We start from the raw sequence: 19,464 nt of genomic DNA on the forward strand, positions 1-19,464 counted from the left end.
CGTTTGAGAACCACTGATGGAGGACAGTTTTCCTCGATGTCACAGACAACTGCCCTGTTTAGACCATTATACCTATAGTTAGAATTAACTCTATTTAGTGCTGGAAATCTAGGAATCCCTGCATTCAGAAAGCCACAAGGCACTCACCAGCTCTAGCACACATCCTACCTCACCTTCCATTACAACTCTCTACACCAGCCCCCGAGGATGCCCTCGACAGATAGGGCCTTCCGTCCTCCACGCTGCTGGGTTCTGAAGGGTCAGTCCATGGATAGGACACTTCCATTCTTGTTCCATTTCATGCCACCTGAGACCACAGATAATAGTAAAACCTTTCCCAGGGTGAGAGCCCGGTATACCAATTGTCGGCAGCCCACAGGAACTGCTCTTACATTAAAGAACACTTGTACTTACTGGTTGAAAATAAGAAAGCTATTCGAGTTTCTTCAGCTGTCTAACACTGATTACCACCACCGCCCGATCCCAGTCACCTGCCCCACCTGGACCTGTTCCCCGTTCCTGTGTGCAAGGAGATGATACGCAGAGCCTGCCTACACCCTTCAAAAAAACATTTGTTCTTATCTCGCAGCAAGCTTACAAGTAAGAGGAAAATTAATAGTTTAACAACTGCAACCAACATTAAATGTATTTATATTTTGGGTACTCTTACCCAAGCTCCCTTATTTGATGCCATCATTGCAAATACTAACAATTATTACTCTGGCTAAAATTTATTGGGCATTAATAAATTATGTGCTGGCCCTGACCTAAGCCCTTTAATTGTTACAGGATCAGCATATACATGCTGTAGGTGAAACTTTTATTTTCCCCATTTACACATGAGAAACCTATTAAATGAACAGACAAAGTGATTACCTTCATCAGAGTCCAAGGATACCAAAAGCTACCCAAGGCTGACCACAAAGGACGGGGTCCAGGACCCTGACCCCTCTCTACACCCAGGCCTGATCATCCTTACTAGCTCCTACCTTGACAGGTAAATGTTGGGAACAATGCTATAACAATGCTGCATCACAATGTCAAAGCCTTAGAAACTTCTAGAAATAGGCTACCTAAATAATACACTTAATATGTATGTACGTATGTATGTATGTATGTATGTATTTATTTATGGCTGCATTGGGTCTTCATTGCTGCACGTGAGCTTTCTCCAGTTGCAGCAAGCAAGGGGCTACTCTTCGTGGTGGTGTGCAGGCTTCTCACTGCAGAGCACGGGCTCTAGGCATGAGGGCTTCAGTAGTTCTGGCACGCAGGCTCAGGAGTTGTGGCTCTCAGGCTTTAGAGCACTGGCGCGGTAGTTGTGACAACATGGGCTTAGTTGCTCTGTGGCATGTGGACTCGTCCCCTGCATTGGCAGGCGGATTCTTAACCACTGCACCACCAGGGAAATCCCTACACTCAGCTTTTAGATCTAAACATTTCGTACTTAAAAACAGGATCTTGTTTAACAACCTTTATTTACTACTTGGTAATAATGAAGAAATAGTTTATGGCATGTTCTCTCCAAACTTGGTTTATTCCTGCTTCTGACATAAATTATGTGGCATAACAAGAAAAGGTGCCACTTAAGAGACAGACAGAAAACACTCCCTGAGAACTGGCATGCTGATTTGTGGTAGAGATAAGCACTTTACACATACATTATCTCATTTTAATGATAGTTTTATTAACTATGAACTATTTCCCCCAATTCTACTGGCAAAGAAAACTGAGGCTCAGAGATCTCAAAGGAAAAAAAAAAAAAAACCACACCAAAAAAAATACAAGTTATAAAGGCAAATGTAACACTTGTCCTGCTGGTTAGTACATCAGGCTTGAGACAAATTACTGAAGCCCTCTGCAAACCTCAGTGTCCCCTTGTATAAGAATATTCACACTGTAAAGATGTATAAAGTGGCTACGCCTATAATGGCTACTCAGGAAATGGTGGTTCCTACCTTTCTTTTACTGTGACTTTTTAAAAAACTTTATTGCCAAAATTAAGACGTGAAGCTCAATCCCAAGTCAGCCTGATGTACTATACTGAAAAGAGCACTGAGAAACCAGAGTCCAAACTTCTAGCCCTGACACATCAAATCACCACCAACAAGCCTCCTTCTTACTACTGTGTCTACCTCGCAGGTCTTCAGCTTCCTTTGTGTAAGTCCACTGCGACAGACTGGATGACCTTACCCTAAGGTCCCAGACTGCTCTCAGATTCTGTTTTCTTTCACTTTACCAAAGCCAAACCAAAACTTACTCACAGGAGCACCTGAAACTGAAGTGCATAACTTTCAGTTACTATTTCACCAGAATACTGCAGGTATCAACAAAAACTAATCTTGAGTACACACATTTTACAATCAACTCTTTAATATTTACCGTAGGTGTGTGCTTTTCCAAAGCCAGACTCCAGTTCTAAGTACTCACTCTAGAGAAAACGAAGATGTATGTCTTGATATTTATACTTATGACCTTCTGGAAATGCAGGTGGGGGAAGAGAGATCTGAACACAAAGATTAACATGAAATACTCATCTTCATGGGCATAAGGGTATCAGCCCCTCCCAACTCAGCTGCAGCACTCCTGGCTGAAGAGTCCCCCTACCAGCATTCTCAGTGTGTTGGCAGGACGCAGCTCCTTAAACCACAGTCCCCTGCTGTTCTGTGAGGCCAAGCTCAAAGGGGCAGAAAGGGATCCGAGTGGCGTGACACCCTCCCGGAAAGAGCCAGCAGACTACTGAGAGCACTGGGGTGAAGCGGGCTCAGAAAGCTACTCAGAAACACGTCCTAAGCTATTCAAATCGCACTCTGCATTTAAACCTGGTCAGACGACACACACATAACAAATAAAAGGGCAATTACAATTAACCCATGTAGCTCATATTCAGGTAGTAAGTATTATCCACAGAGCAGTTTCTCTAGAACCATCTCCCCATCCCACACAGTAACTGTGGGAACTGCCACATGCTGGATTATGTGAGAAGGGCCCTGCCCTTGGGCACATTAGTGTGAGGATGGCCGCCTGACCCAAGGCTACTTATTCATCAGGGCCCCTTCCCCAGGCAAGTCTCAAAGCACTAATATGAACAACTCAGAGCTCTAAGTAGCTGCTTTCTGCTACCCTTCTCCATGCGAAAATGAAGCCTACCAGGCAGGAGGGAGTCAAGATGAGAAAGCAGATCCCAATGGACTTGAAGTCCCGATTTTAGCTGTTCATGAAACACAGCCACATCCCTACCTCTGTGGCTAAGTTGTTTCGACTCTTTCTAGGATTTCATAAATCACCACCCAAAATCTTGCAGATAGGGCTTCCCTGGTGGCGCAGTGGTTGAGAGTCCGCCTGCCGATGCAGGGGACGCGGGTTCGTGCCCCGGTCCGGGAAGATCCCACATGCCGCAGAGCGGCTGAGCCTGTGAGCCATGGCCGCTGAGCCTGCGCGTCTGGAGCCTGTGCTCCGCAACGGGAGAGGCCACAGCAGTGAGAGGCCCGCGTACCGCAAAAAAAAAAAAAAAAAAAAAAAAATCAACAAAATCTTGCAGATATATTCCTCTTCTTACCTATACTAACTTAAGTTCTGTTTTTGTCAACTGTAACTAGGACTCATGCAACACCAAAATTCTTTTCTGCACAGCCAGCTGTCTTCCTTTCAACATCCCTGTAAGGCAGACAGCCATATATTACTGGTCTTCTTCATTTTCTCACATGCATCTCACATTAGTCTTGAGAGGCAGACCAAATAATATAGCCAATTTTATGGATAAGGAAACTGAGGATCAGAAGGGGTAATCTGTTTACCAAAGAATGCTGGAGTCAGGACTCAAACCCAGAGCTTTAGGGTCCAGTGCTGTTGTCCCTCCACCAGGAATTCTCCCCAAACTAGACTTCCTTGACATACATGTGGGTTAAAAATAACAGAAATGATTACCTAGAGTCACAGCAAAAGCAATGAAGCTAGAATTCAAACCCTGGTATTCACCTCCCTGATATACTGCTTCTATTAGACAGAAGTAGAAAAGACAGCATTACACAGCAAGAGTAGAAGAAAGGGGAAGACTACCAGTCCCACAGGGCTGTTCATCTGAGACTAAACGAAGGGTCTACTCTAAAGCAACACAAAAACCCTGCAGGGCCTAGTTTTCTGGCCAGTACATAGTAACACTACTTAGGGCAACGGAGAGGAAGTCCACTCAGAGTGAAAACAGCTGAGGGTACCTTCTCTGATTACAAAGGAACCATTAGTTCCATTCCCAGAACTGAGAAGCACTTCAGTCATACAATCAAGGCAACAGAAAAGGGAAGGAACACATCATGGTCTTTTCTAATTAAAGTAGGGAAGTCACTCTGGAGACAGGTCACCTCTGGGAGCAGGCAGAAGCAGGTGGATGGGAGAGTAAAAAACACATGGGGTAATGTAACTTAGACCTCGTATTGTAATTCTTGGGTAGGATGATGGGTGTTCATTATGAAAAAAATCAGTAAATACAAAAAAGGCTATGAATGGACCAAAGACAACAAGGTCATGAACTAAGAATTGGGAATAATTTATTTCTGTGTACCTGAAACCAATCTGAAAAAAAAAAACAAAAACAAAGAGACAGAGAAAATGTAATCACTAAGGCTTTCCCTAAGAGCACACTGGCATGGAAATGCTAGACTAGGGCTCTAGTCCTGGCTTTGTCACATTATGTGAGCCCAGGCATGTAAATTAAAAATGATTTCCATTTACATAACAGCTAAGTTACCTTCAACATCAATTTTCTCCATTTTCAAAAACAGTACCACATACTTACTGTAAGAAAATTATTTTACATAATTATTCTGGTCAAAAATTGGAAAAAAACTAATATGAAACAACAGGGATTGGTCAAATAGATCTCTACAATGGAATGTTATTAGAAAAGGTGTGTGGAACCAGAATTTCACACACCACTGATGGCTGTATAAATTGGTACATCTCCTTTGAAAGGCAATTTCTTACTCTCTACCAAAGTTACAGACGTATGTATATACATACCCCTTGACTCAGTAATACTCGCAAAATTTAGCCTATAGGAGTATATATATAGACCGACATATATACAAGTTATACAAAGTTTTCTTTTTTAAAATCCTATCATTGTTTATAATATTAAATAATAAATATATCCAACAATGAAAGATTGATTACATAAACCACAGTATATCCATACCACAAAGAGGCTATGAAGTGGTAAGGAAAGACACACTGCAAAGTAAAAAGGGGATGTGCAGACAGAATGGTATGATCAGTACACTAACTTCTGCATAAAAAAGCAGGAAGTGTATTTTTCTTTGGTTTTATTTTCACAAAATAAAACACTGAAAGGAATCATAAGAAACTAAGAAGAGTACGTACAAGTGTGGAGAGAGGGTGAGGAAAGATACCCAGAAATGGGCAAATGGAAACACAAGGATGGCAGGGAAGCTGCCTGAAAACCTGTTTTTTTAAAAAATTGTAATTCTGGCCATAGGCTTTTTACTTATTTATTTAGTTAAATTTTATTTATTTATTTATTTTTGGCTGAGTTGGGTCTTTGTTGCTGCACGTGGGCTTTCTCTAATTGCGGTGAGCGGGGGTTACTCTTTGTTGCAGTGCAGACTTCTCATGGCAGTGGCTCCTCTTGTTGGAGAGCACAGGCTCTAGGTGCACAGGCTTCAGTAGTTGTGGCACATGGGCTCAGTAGTTGTGGCTCACGGGCTCTAGAGCACAGGCTCAGTAGTTGTGGTGCACGGGCTTAGCTGCTCCACGGCATGTGGGATCTTCCCGGGCCAGGGCTTGAACCCATGTCTCCTGCATTGGCAGGCGGATTCTTAACCACTGCGCCATCAGGGAAGCCCTGGCCACAGGCTTTTTAAAAAGGGGTAATTAGAAAGCTTTTATCTTGCCAGAAAATACAAAAATTAAAACAGTACCACACCAACCAATGCAACAATATAAATAAATCTTATAGCATTATGTTGAGTGGACATAAAAGCACACAGGACGTAATTCCATTTATGTGAAGTTTAAGAATAGGCAAAACTAATTGATGTGATAGGAATAAGAGGAGTTACCAACCCCTAGGGGATACTGACTAAGAGGCATAAGGAAACCTTAGACCCTGGAATGTATGATATCTTGATTTAGAGGCTGGTTACAAATGGGCTTATACGTGTAAAATTTCACCAAGCCATACAATTAAATTAGTGCATTTAATGTACTTTACTGTGTGTGTATAGATATACATTACACTTCAGTAAAAAATTTTAACAATATCAAAATTGTTTTTGAGAAACATTTAATGAGATAAAAAGCCTATATCATGTTAAATCAAAAAAGGTAGAATTTTACACTGATAAGGACTATAATCATACTTCTGAATTAGAATAAGAAGTAGGAAGAGGAGGAAAGGATTAAAGAAAATACACCAAAAAGGTAACTCAGGATGGCAGAATTTTCTTTATACTTCACAGTATTTTCAAAATTATTTAATTAAAATAACCATATTTTTTTAATTCAGAAAAAGTACCAATTAACCTGGGGTTTGAGGACATAATAGAAAAAATAAAGATCTACAACTTTAATTAAAAGAGCCTTTAAACATTTAAAATACAACAACGTTGGTACAAACTTAAGTGAGTGACTGACTACAAAGGACCAGGTTAACATCCAAACAGTGTGCAAACATGGCCTGTTTATTTTACAAAGTACAAGATATCCAGAAAGGGGAGGGAAAAAAAACAACCTTAAAAATCCCTAAGAAGGCAGAGAAACCATTGTGCCGGAGATTCAGAGACAGGAAATTAGAAAATTACAAATTTTCTCATAGATAATACAAAAAGACTGAAATCTGCTTAAAACTCTGAAGGCTCGGCTGTTGAGGTGCCTTTGCTCTTGGGGTTCTTATCTTAAAAGATTTTAAAATTCAAGAAAGCCAGTAGAATTTAATTATGAATGTCAGGATGTACCTACCCCAATGTGTAGGGAAGGAGTAAATTTAGTAGGTAATTGCTCCTTTAGTAAGTTTAGTAAGATACCACCCCCGCACCCCCAAACAATCCACTATTAGCTGTATGGAGAGTATCTTGTCTTAGTTCTCCACAATTAGAATTCAAATTTTAATTCTCATTTAGCACAAGTAATTAATTCTAGATTCTCTTCCATTATTTCAAGTGGAGATAATTTTTACGATATTACTTTCTAATGACCAAAAGGAAGAAAAAACACTAATCCACTCCACTGCCAGGCACTTTATTTTACTTTGCTTTATTTTCTAATTTGTAAATTTATTATTATTTTTTTTTGCCGTGCCACGCAGCTTGCAGGATCTTAGTTCCCCGACCAGGGATTGAACCCGGGCCCCGGCAGTGAAAGTGCCAAGTTCTAACCACTGGACTGCCAGGGAATTCCCCCACTTTATTTATTTATCTTATTGGAGTATAGTTGATTTACAATGTCGTGTTACTTTCTGCCATACGGCAAAGTGATTCAGTTATACATATACATATAGCCACTCTTTTTTAGATTCTTTTCCCATACTCTACTCAATACCCTGTAATGCCAGGCACTTCGGATGCAGCATCAAACATTTCCACTTGCGCAGCTGTGTTATCGGAGTGAAATCCATTCGAGCAGAATACTGCGTAAGAGCAGAGAAACCTGAAGAACAGTCTGCATCTGGTTGTGGAAGTAAGTTGAGGCAAGAATGAAAATGTGGGATTGAGTTCAGCAAAGCAAACCTGGGCGGGTGAAGGGAGAATGGAAGGCAAAGCACAATACCTGTGACTAAAACTGCCTCCCAATAGCTTACTTCCAATAGCCTTCCTTAGGCATTTGAGATGGGGGAACAAGGGAAAAGGAAATGAGGAATTTTCAAGTAATTAAGTACCACATAAAACATCAGTGTGCTCAAAATCCTATGTCTGCTATTCAACAGATGATTATTTAGTTTCATACGACAAAATATTTATTACTACAGAGAAACTATGATGTGTGAAACAACCTACAGGCTGGCTATCAAATTTCCAGGGATTCAGTGAGGAAGCATTATAAAAATAATGCCTCTTTAAAAGTTAAGCCTTTCTGGCTTTGTTGTCATCATCACCTCCATAAGTTATTATGGCTATCTTTTGTCAAATTATCCAAAGTACCCAGAACTTATTAAAACTTCATGACAGTAAAATCAGATGAGAAGCCGAAGTTCACCGGGACTCTAATACTACTGGCACTGGTCTCTCTTAAGTCAGTTTTTTAGGCTCTCAAAACCTTAAGTAAACAAATCCAACAGCCAGTGAAAACTGACACACCCAGAAACTCTCAGTGAAACCTTGACTTCACAGTTCACAATAGACTGTCCTATTCCCTCTACAGGTGGCCTTGCCTGGAGCTAAAGGTCAAAAGAAAACAATCCCCAACACCTTCACATTTTACTGGTTTGGGGGGTGGGGATGAGGAAGAAAAAAACAACAAGCAGGCTTCAAGGAGAGGTCAGGAACACGGGCACATACATACCATACCTTCTGTTTCTCCTGACTGCTTTGTCTTAGTACCTTCACTAGAAAAATTTCATCTACATTCAAATTTCTTCAAACATCAGATGGAGGATACTAGAGCTAGGAGCCTTCAAGATGATCAGTATCTTCACCCCCAACCTGACCAGCAGGACCCACCCTCAGCCCACTCCGCTCTGCTCCCACGGGCCAAGACCAACCTACCCTGGAACCAGGGTCCAGGATTCTCAACTAACCTTCATGGCAAGAAACAATCTGCTCAAAGAAACCTATGAAGGCAGATTCTGAGGCTGCTCTCAACAACATCCTAACAGAGTATTTCTAACAAAGTTTGGAACACCCCTAAAAACAGGTTAGCTATCAGGAACATGCATTTGGGAGGTATTTTTGGTAAGAGGGACTTTCTGCACTTCAGCAAATCGCATCATTTAGGAAGCCACCTACTGGTAGGATTAACAGTATATGAAAAAAAAAAATTGCCCTAATCTCGCTCTGCCTTCACTAAAGTATTTCATATGTCAATATTAGTACAGAATTAGCCCCTATGATTCTCCAGGCTGTTCCACATGTAAAAAGTTTAAAGACCTGCCACCTGCTACCACCCCAAAAACACCCTTGCCAATCTTTTTTTTTTTTTTTGCGGTATGCGGGCCTCTCACTGCTGTGGCCTCTCCTGTTGCGGAGCACAGGCTCCGGACACACAGGCTCAGCGGCCATGGCTCACGGGCCCAGCCGCTCCGCGGCATGTGGGATCTTCCCGGACCGGGGCACGAACCCGTGTCCCCTGCATCGGCAGGCGGACTCTCAACCACTGCGCCACCAGGGAAGCCCCCCTTGCCAATCTTGACCAAAGACAGTAAACATCCTGAGCACTGGTATTTACTTCCAAAACAATCAGCAGGATAATAAAAAGGAAGGGGAGAGGAGATGTTTTTGTTTTCCAAAGCCACATTATTTCCTTTGTGGTTTCTTTAAAAGCCATTTCTTCTCAGTGCCTAGATCCACTTCTTAGAAATAGAGATCTGGCTTTTACCCGTAGTAAAACCATGTCCACTCATCCCACTTTCTTAACATTCAAAGTAAAACGTGAGGCCACAACTTTTGCAATATACAAAGACAATAATTCTACAAATAAAGTTTCACAAAGCAGAATAGGTTAAATTTAGAGACAAATCTGGGGGTCTAATAAAAAACTGGACATTTACTGACTTTCTTAAAACACTTACCCACTCTTCGACATTGGGGGGTTGCTCATCATAAATACGTTCCTTGTCCCACAAAATATTTGACTTGTCATACCGGTCCATCTTTCTTCGAGTTTTCACAGCAAAGAAAATTATTAAAGCAAAAGCCACAATAACCATAAACGCCAGCACAATGGCAATGGCCTAAAAAGAGATTAAAGATATTGACATATTTAGCTTTTAATTGCTTACTTTATCCCAACCCACACTCTACAAATACCTAAGGCCCTACTAAATATCTGTTGTTTAACTGCTATAAAACTGATACAAATGGTTACATTTTAGAAATATAAAACCTAGCCCAAGCTAGTTCAGCTAAGGCTAGCAACACACACACACACACACCAACCTTGATTCACACACACACACACAACCTTGATTCAATCCTTGGAATGAACATGAATCCCTGTTTTAGAATTATAGAAAACTAGTTCCAAAGCCTGAGCACCAAGGGGCCATATTTCCATAAACAGATGAGAATGCCCAATACATTAACTCATCACTGGTATACTTCTAAAAGGCTGGAAAATGTTATTCTCAGAAGTAGTTTTATTATTTTTTTAACATCTTTATTCGAGTATAATTGCTCTACAATGGTGTGTTAGCTTCTGCTTTATAACAAAGTGAATCAGTTACACATATACATATATCCCCATATCTCTTCCCTCTTGCATCTCCCTCCCTCCCTCCCACCCTCCCTATCCCACCCCTCTAGGTGGTCACAAAGCACCAGCTGTCAAAAGTAGTTTTAAATACCCAGTCATGCTTATAGCCTTGTTCGTAACACACGTCTGGCACAACTTTTGACACTGAATGTAAATTTCAGTCTTACCATAAATTATGCAGATACACTCTAACCAAGTTATAAATTAGAGAGAATGGGCTAATGATCCATTTAGTCTGTTAGGTTCCTCTGTTTTAGGTGTCTTTTGTGTGCTTACTAGAAGAGCCTGTGACAAGGAAACCCTACCCCTGACAGTTCTCCTAGTGTCTGACAGGTATGTTAAGTGGTACACTGGCCTGGAGGCACTTGGGAGTTGAGACAGGTACCAGGGCTCTGGCCTGGATGTCTGCTAACAGGTAAGAGGAAGCTCTCTTTGCAGCTGTCTATGTAACAGTGGTATCCTTTTTCAAAGAATACAGGTTTCGGGTAGTCAGAGGACTAAGAGGGATGTCAGTGTGATAAGAAAGGAATACCAGCCCTCAGCCCTATTTACCACAGACACTCTGAATGTCAACAACAAAACTCTGAAACCTACATTTCAGTCTTCAAAATAATGGTAGTTATTGGAGAAGGTCTAACCCCCAAAAAGTGACTCATTCTGGTAAAAGAATGAAAATTCCTGGGTCAGTGTAAGGAGAAAAGAAAAAGGAAAAAAGAATAGTAAGTTAGAAACATTTTCTTAATTAGGATGACTCCTGGTTACCGAAAGCAAGGTTCTCCACCCCACCTGCACATTTGAATCACCTGACAGCTTTTTGAAATACTGACTTACACAGTGAAAATTTGAAAACATTTTTATAAGAAATTAAAGAAGACCTAAGTAAATGAAAAGACACCCTATGTTCATGCATCAGAAGACTTATTGTAAAGATGACAATTCTTCTCCCAGCTAGGATTTTGAAGGATTGCATTGATCTACAAATTCAACACAATCCTTCAAAATTCTAGCTGGCTTTTTTGCAGAAATTGACAAGCTGATCCTAACATTCATATGAAAATGCAAGAGACCTAGAATCTAGCCAAAAGAATCTTGAAAAAGAAGAGCAAAGTTGGAGGACCCCCCACTTCCCAATTTCAAAATTGATGACAAAGCTACAGCAATCAAGAAGTGTGGTACTAAAGAGAACTCCCATATGACCCAGCAATCCCACTACTGGGCATATACCCTGAGAAAACCATAATTCAAAAAGAGTCATGTACCAAAATGTTCATTGCAGCTCTATTTACAATAGCCCGGAGATGGAAACAACCTAAGTGTCCATCATCGGATGAATGGATAAAGAAGATGTGGCACATATACAATGGAGTATTACTCAGCCATAAAAAGAAAAGAAATTGAGCTATTTGTAATGAGGTGGATAGACCTACAGTCTGTCATACAGAGTGAAGTAAGTCAGAAAGAGAAAAACAAATACCGTATGCTAACATATATATATGGAATTTAAGAAGAAAAAAATGTCATGAAGAACCTAGGGGTAAGACAGGAATAAAGACACAAACCTACTAGAGAACGGACTTGAGGATATGGGGAGGGGGAAAGGTAAGCTGTGACAAAGCGAGAGAGAGGCATGGACATATATACACTACCAAATGTAAGGTAGATAGCTAGTGGAAGCAGCCCCATAGCACAGGGAGATCAGCTTGGTGCTTTGTGACCGCCTGGAGGGGTGGGATAGGGAGAGTGGGAGGGAGGGAGATGCAAGAGGGAAGAGATATGGGAACATGTGTATAACTGATTCACTTTGTTATAAAGCAGAAACTAACACACCATTGTAAAGCAATTATATCCCAATAGATGTTAAAAAAAAAAAAGAAGTGTGATACTGACCTAAGGACAGAAACACAGGTAATGGAAACAAATTGAGAGTCTAGAAATAAATCGTCACATTTATGGTCAATTCATTTTTGACCAGGGCATGAAAATAACTCAATGGAGAAATAGTCCTTTCAACAAATAATACTAAGACAACTGGATATCCACATGTAAGAAACGTTGGACCCCTTCCTTATAACATGCCCCAAATTAACTCAAAATGGATCATGGACCTAACTGTTAAGAGCTAAAATTATAAAACTCTTAGAAGAAAACATATAGGAGTAAATCTTTGTGACCTCGAATTAGGCAAAGTGTTTTTAGATACAACACCCTTTTAGGGTGCAAAAGCAATGAAGCAAAATTAAATGAGACCTCACCAAAATTAAAAAACTTTTGTGCAAAGAACATCATCCAGAAAGTGAAAAGAGAATGACAAAAATGGAGAGAAAAATACTTGCAAATCTTATAAGGGACTTGTATCCAAATATATAAAATTTCTTACAACTTAATAAAAATCCAAATAGCCCAACTAAATAACGGTAAAAGATTCTGAATAACCATTTCTCCAAAGAAGATATACTAATAGCCAATAAGCACAAGAAAATATCATTAGCCATCAAGGAAATGCAAATCAAAACCAAAATGAGGTAACACTTCACACCCATTAGCATGGTTAGACTCAAACAGACAAAAACAATGCTGGGGGATGTGGAGAAACTGGAATCCTCATACATTTCTGGTAAATGTACAATAATGCAACCTCTTTGTAGAACAATGTGGCAGTTCCTCAAAAGGTTAAACGCAGAATCTCCATAAGACCCATCAATTCTACCCCTAGGTATATACTGAACTCAAGAGACGTTAAAACATAAGTTTCACAGAAAAATTCGTAACAGCCAAGGTGGAAACAGCCCAAATGTCTGTTAACTGGCCAATAAATAAAATGTGGTGTATCCCCACAATGGAACGGTATTCAGCAATAAAAAGGAATGAAGTACTGGTACATGTTCTAACACGGATGAACCTTAAAACATTAATGCTAAGTGAAAGAAGCCAATCATACAAAAACACATATTGTATGAGTCTGCTTATATGAGATATCCAGAATGGGCAAAACCATAGAACAGGATTAGTGGTTTCTCGATCTGGGGACGGTTAGTGAAATGAGGAGTGACCGCTAATGAGGATGGGGGTTTTTCCTGGGGTAGTGAAAATGTTCTAAGATCAACTGTGGTGATGGTTGCACAGCTCTGTGAATATACTAAAAATACTGAACTGTATTTTAAATGGATGAATTGGATGGTATGTTAATCATACCTTAATAATGACACCCAGCCCTTCTCCCAGTTTCTGATTTAAATAGAAGTGGGGCGTGGCATCAATATTTTTTTAAACATTCCCAAAGCGAATCTATTAAGCATCCCAAGAGGAGAGCCTCTGACCCAAGGAAAGAGGGGAGAAAAGAAACAAAACTATCCCTACCTCCTGGGGATCCACCACACAGTAGTGATATAAATATTGATCCACATAGACTCCAGCAGCTGCAGGTGTATAAAACTGGTTGCAGAGGGCATATATTTGTGAACTGTAGAGAGACCCAGATGCCTGGGCAGTTGGGTTGACTCCCATTATATAGACAATTGTGGCAATAAACACCATAACGGCCAGGACAGCACTCACTATTATCACAGTCAAATAATATCTTCTTGTTCTAGATATTTCAGCTCTTATAACGCTGGTAACAAATATCACCAATGCAGCAATGAAACAAAAGGCAGCCATGGCCAGTAGAAATCCCTTTGCCGCTCTTGGATCTGTGTAGCCTCCTCCATAGCCATAACCGTAGCCATAACCATAGCCATATCCACTTCCGTAGCTACCAAAGCCACTTCCTCCATAAGGGTAGCCACCTCCCACTAAGGTTCCATAGCCTCTGTCCCAGGCAAGAGTGGAGGCAACACAGGCAAAAATGGCAATGCACATCACGATAATAAGCATAGACAGAATCCGAATCACTCCTGGAGGAGAGGTCCATTTGTAGAAGTGGAGAATTTCATCTTCCGGGTAGAAAGAATACGCTGGCTGAGAGAGCATTGGTCGAATGTGCATCTCTCCACCATATACGTCATTGCTTGGTGCATAATGATTGGGTTTGCTGAAAAGCACATGAAAATTTTAAGTTAGCCATTTTTAGTGGTGAGCAGAAAGAACAAATAAAGTACCTGGAATAATCTGAACAAACCACTGGCAAATAAAACTATGATTTGTACTGTTCCACTGTAATGGGGCAATCTGTATCCCCCCCCACCCCTACAAAATTCAAATATCAAAATCCTGACCCCCGGACTTACCCGGTGGCACAGTGGTTAAGAATCCACCTGCCAATGCAGGGGACACAGGTTCGAGCCCTGGTTTGGGAAGATCCCACACGCCGCGGAGCAGCTAAGCCCGTGCGCCACAACTGAGCCTGCGCTCCAGAGCCCACGAGCCACAACTACTGAGCCCGCGTGCCCAGAGCCCACACACCACAACGAAGAGTAGCCCCCGCTTGCCGCGACTAGAGAAAGCCCACGCGCAGCAACGAAGACTCAACACACCCAAAAATAAATAATTTTTTTTTTTTTTTAAATCCTAACCCCCAATGTGATGGTATTAGGAGGTGGGGTCTCTGGGAAGTAATTAGGTCATGAGGGTGTAGCCCTCATAAATGGGATCAGTGCCCTTATGAAAGAGGCCCCAGAGAGCTCTCTCACCCCTTCTACAATGTGAGGATACAAGAAGTCTGCAATCTGGAAGATGGCCTCCACTAGAACTGGACCGTGTTGGCACCATACCTTGGGCTTCCAGCCTCCAGACTGTGAGAAATAAGTTTCTGTTGTTTATAAGCTACCCAGCCTATGGTACTCTATTACAGTAGCCCCAACTGACTCAGACACCCATTGAACAGTAAACATATCTGTGCACGATGCATCAAAATCACCTGGAGGGTTTGTTGGCCCTCATCCCCAGAGTTGTTGAGTCTGCAGGTCTGGGGTAGAACAAGTTTCTAGATGCTGCTGATGCCGCAGTCTGGAAACCATACATTGAGAATGACTACTTCGTTTCTACTGAACAGAGGTTCTCAAATTTTGCGGCATACTAGAATCACCTGGGGATGTATAAAATCCCCAGACGGAGCACTCCAGACCAGTTAAATCATAATCCCTGGGGACGGGACCCAGGGAGTTTAGAATAGTGGTATCAGCCCTTTTGCCTTTGTGACTGAAGACCGATTCCTTCAGACTTGACACTTACAGTGGCCTCCACTGGGTCACGTGTAAATCCTGGCAGCCTCGCTCTCTTACCTAAGAATGCACATTCATTCACTTATCATTTGGTGGCTATTTACTGGAGTTGCCAGGCTGACGCCTGCTGGGCTCTGTGCTAGGTACTGGGGATACAACAGTGAACAGGACAGCCTCAGTCCAGGCCCATCACAGAGTACAGTCTGTCAGGGCAGTAAGACATTAAACGAAGCACTACATGAACTACAGCCAGTTACAGCAAGAGCTACAAAGTAGATCAATTACCAATGAGTGCTCACCAGAATGGTGGCTAATCAATCAGATCAGAATCTCCTTTATAAAAATACCTTGCAAACTCCAGTAATTTAACGATAAACACACAGCTTGTAACAGACACACTGATGCGTGGACACACTGAATCTAAAACCTGTGGGCCCTGGCGAGGCAAAATTCAATTCCTAAACCAACTAAAGCCCTTTTGTTTTTGTCATTATTTCTATAGACCGCCTTCCTCACTCCAAAGGAGACGTCTTACTACTGGGTGCCACTAACCATAGGAATTAGAATTACCCGAGTACCGTAAATGAGAATGAAAAGGAAATGGAGAAACTGGAGAGAACAATGAAAATGTCAAGAAAGAAAACTTGGTAAAACATTCTACTTAGATACTTGGGCTGTTTCCATTTGGGGCTGTCATGAACAGCGTAGCTCTGACACAGTCTCCAACATACATCCTGGTACACACAGGCACTTTTTTTTAGGGTATATATCCAGGAGTAGAATTTCTGGGTCAAATTTTTTTTTTAATTTTCAGCTCTACTAGACAATGTCAAACTGTTTTCCAAAGTGACGGATTCACTTATACTCCCATGAACACCGCAATGTTCACAGAAACATTGCTTATGATAACCCCAAGCTGCAGTGCCTACAGTGCCATGGGTAACTGTGATACAGCCTCACAATGGAATGCTACAGAGCTGTGCTATTGTGACAGCCGCTAGCTGCACAGATGGATGGAGCACTTGAAATGCGGCCAGTCCCAACTGAGATGTGCTGTGAAGTGTAAAACACAAAGTGCTCAGAGTATGAGGGAAGAATGTAACATCAGCAGGAGAGAACCCTAGTATTGACTACGACTTTGAGTGATAATGATGTATCAATGTAGGTTCCTCAATTGTAACAAATGCACCACTCTGGTGGGGATGTTGATAATGGGGAAGCTATGCATGTGTGGGCAGGGGACCTACAGGAAATCTCTGTATGTGCCTCTCAATTGTGCTGTGAACCTAGAACTGCTTTAAAAAATAAAGACTGCTAAAAAAAGAATATAAACTATCTTGTAAACCAATGTTTATATCAATCACATGTTGAAATGATAACATTTTGGATATATTAAGTGAAATATATTAAAATTAATTTCTTTTATTTTTAATATGGTTACAAGAAAACATGAAACTACATATATGGCTCGCACTATATTTCTTTAGCACTGCTCTGAAGCAAAAAAATGAACTACAAATTCATGTAGATAAATCTTACAAGTTGAAAGAAACAAAGCAGAAAAGAATACATACAGCATATTATGTTCATACAAAGTTTAAGAACAAGTAAAACTAAACCATATTGTTCAGGATGTACAAAGTGGTAAAATAATAGAGAAAAGCAAGTGATGTCCACATGTCAGAACAGTGGTTTCCACAGGAAGGAGAGGACACAGGCAAAGACTGAGGTGCTCTATCTCTTGACTGAGATGATTATTTTGCTTTGTATTTATTCATCATTTTATATGCATGTTCTGTGCCCTTTTCTATATGTATATTTCACCACTGTTTACAAAAATAAGTATGAGGTTAATGGAGCACTACTCAGGTACTATATTCTCCAGCATATCTCATTGCCATAAACAACTGTGTCCCTACCACATTCAGGTATCGGTCAGGAGGCTATGTAATAGAAGCACATCCTCTTACTACAGTTATCAGAGTTAACGCTACAAACTACTTAAAGGAGGAAACCTCTATCAATGTTTGACAGAAAATCTAAAACTTAAGAATTCATTGTTAAATCTCCAAATGGCTAAAGACACCAAGAACCCTCAACTTTGTTTCTTGTTTTAATATAATTAAGGAATCACTTAAAATTAACAATGTGGAAAACATTATTGTTAAGTGAAAGAAGTCAGTCACAAAAGACCAAACATTGTATGATTCCATTTCTATGAAATATCCAGAATGGACAAATCTAGAAACAAAGTGGACTGGTGGTTGCCTAGTACTGGGGGGAAATGGGGAATGACCGCTAATGGATAGAGGGGTTTCTTTGGGAAGGGGATGATGAAAATATTCTAAAACTGATTGTGATAATGGTTGCACAAGTCTGTGAATACACCCAAACCAATGAACTGCCCATTCTAAATGGGTGAATTGTAAGGTGTGTGAATTATATCTCAATAAAGGTGTTATTTGAAAAACTGACAATCTATTGCCAACAGTCACCTAAATAAGGTTATTAATATGGAAGCTTCATACCACTGGTGAAAAACAAAAAGGGGTCTTCCCTGGTGGCGCAGTGGTTGAGAGTCCGCCTGCCGATGCAGGGGACACGGGTTCGTGCCCCAGTCCGGGAAGATCCCACATGCCGCGGAGCGGCTGGGCCCGTGAGCCATGGCCGCTGAGCCTGCGCATCTGGAGCCTGTGCTCCGCAACGGGAGAGGCCACAACAGTGAGAGGCCCGCATACCCCAAAAAAAAAAAAAAAAAAAAAAAGGGAACAGATATATACACAAATATAAGCCTAGACTATATTAGAGCAAATATTAAAATCAAGTGATAATGGGCTTCCCTAGTGGCGCAGGGGTTGAGAGTCCGCCTGCCGATGCAGGGGACACGGGTTCGTGCCCCGGTCCGGGAAGATCCCACATGCCGCAGAGTGGCTGGGCTCGTGAGCCATGGCCGCTGAGCCTGTGCGTCCGGAGCCTGTGCTCCGCAACGGGAGAGGCCACAACAGTGAGAGGCCCGCGTACCACACACACACACACACACACACACACACAAATCAAGTGATAATAGCTCCCACTGCAGAAAAAAACTGTCATCTTGGAAGTTATAGGTAAGAGGGAAACTCACTCTTCACCACATACCCTTTGGTTCAATTTGATTTTACAAATCAACCAAACACATAACAGTTTTATTTTATTCTATTCTATTCTACTGTTTTATTTTATAGCAAACACATAGCAGATGAAAGTTTCAACTACACCTTTTTTTTTAAAACATGTAATAGACTTTAAAAAAAAGAAAAGGGGAATTCCCTGGTGGTCCAGTGGTTAGGACTCCATGCTCTCACTGCCGAGGGCCTGGGTTCAATCCCTGGTCAGGGAACTCAAATCCCACAAGCTGCGAGGCTCGGTCAAAGAAAAAGAAAAAGACTTACGTATTTACTTACAATTCATCAGGTCTGTAAGGAGGTGGACTTTCAAAAGGCCTGGATGACATGGCTGATGTCAGTGGTCACCTGATCTTCAGGATGAGCAATGCCCCGCAGCTCCCAAGATAGGCCAATCTAAGCAACATAAGTAGGGTAATGACATTACTACTGAGCTCATAGTTTCCCTGCATCACTAAGAAAACTAGTGATACCGATCTCAAGTAACCTCTCACTCCTTGGTTATTTCTCTTGTCCTTTCCACTGTCATTTTTACACACTGGACCATTAATTCTTTGAGCACAAGAAATCACTGAGTGTAGGCCTCATTTGGCCTGGTAGTCCTCAGGGCACCTAGCATCGTGCTCTGCACATCACTGGCATATGAATATTGTTTAAACTTGAAATTTAAAGTTGCAATAATGAAAATTTCACAAAGGTTTTTACAGCATAGGCAAAAGTGG

General features: G+C 41.2%; 1 protein-coding gene across 6 annotated transcripts in view; it reads right to left on the reverse strand.

Moving 5' to 3' along the window:
* OCLN (occludin) overlaps positions 1–19,464 on the reverse strand; it is a 46,635-nt gene that overhangs the window by 20,967 nt on the left and 6,204 nt on the right. For 5 of the 6 annotated variants that reach the window (XM_032628708.1, XM_032628709.1, XM_032628706.1 and 2 more), the window contains exons 2-4: positions 19,022–19,138; positions 13,777–14,449; positions 9,737–9,898 (exon numbers count right to left, since the gene is read on the reverse strand). In XM_032628708.1, the coding sequence (XP_032484599.1) occupies positions 9,737–9,898; positions 13,777–14,449; positions 19,022–19,071 (885 nt within the window). In that variant the 5' untranslated portion in view covers positions 19,072–19,138. Of the gene's footprint in view, positions 1–9,736; positions 9,899–13,776; positions 14,450–19,021; positions 19,139–19,464 lie in introns of those variants that run through there. The other variant, XM_032628712.1, reaches the window with a different exon arrangement.

Source organism: Phocoena sinus, chromosome 3 (assembly GCF_008692025.1).
Source record: "Phocoena sinus isolate mPhoSin1 chromosome 3, mPhoSin1.pri, whole genome shotgun sequence".
Taxonomy (NCBI): Eukaryota; Metazoa; Chordata; class Mammalia; order Artiodactyla; family Phocoenidae; genus Phocoena; species Phocoena sinus.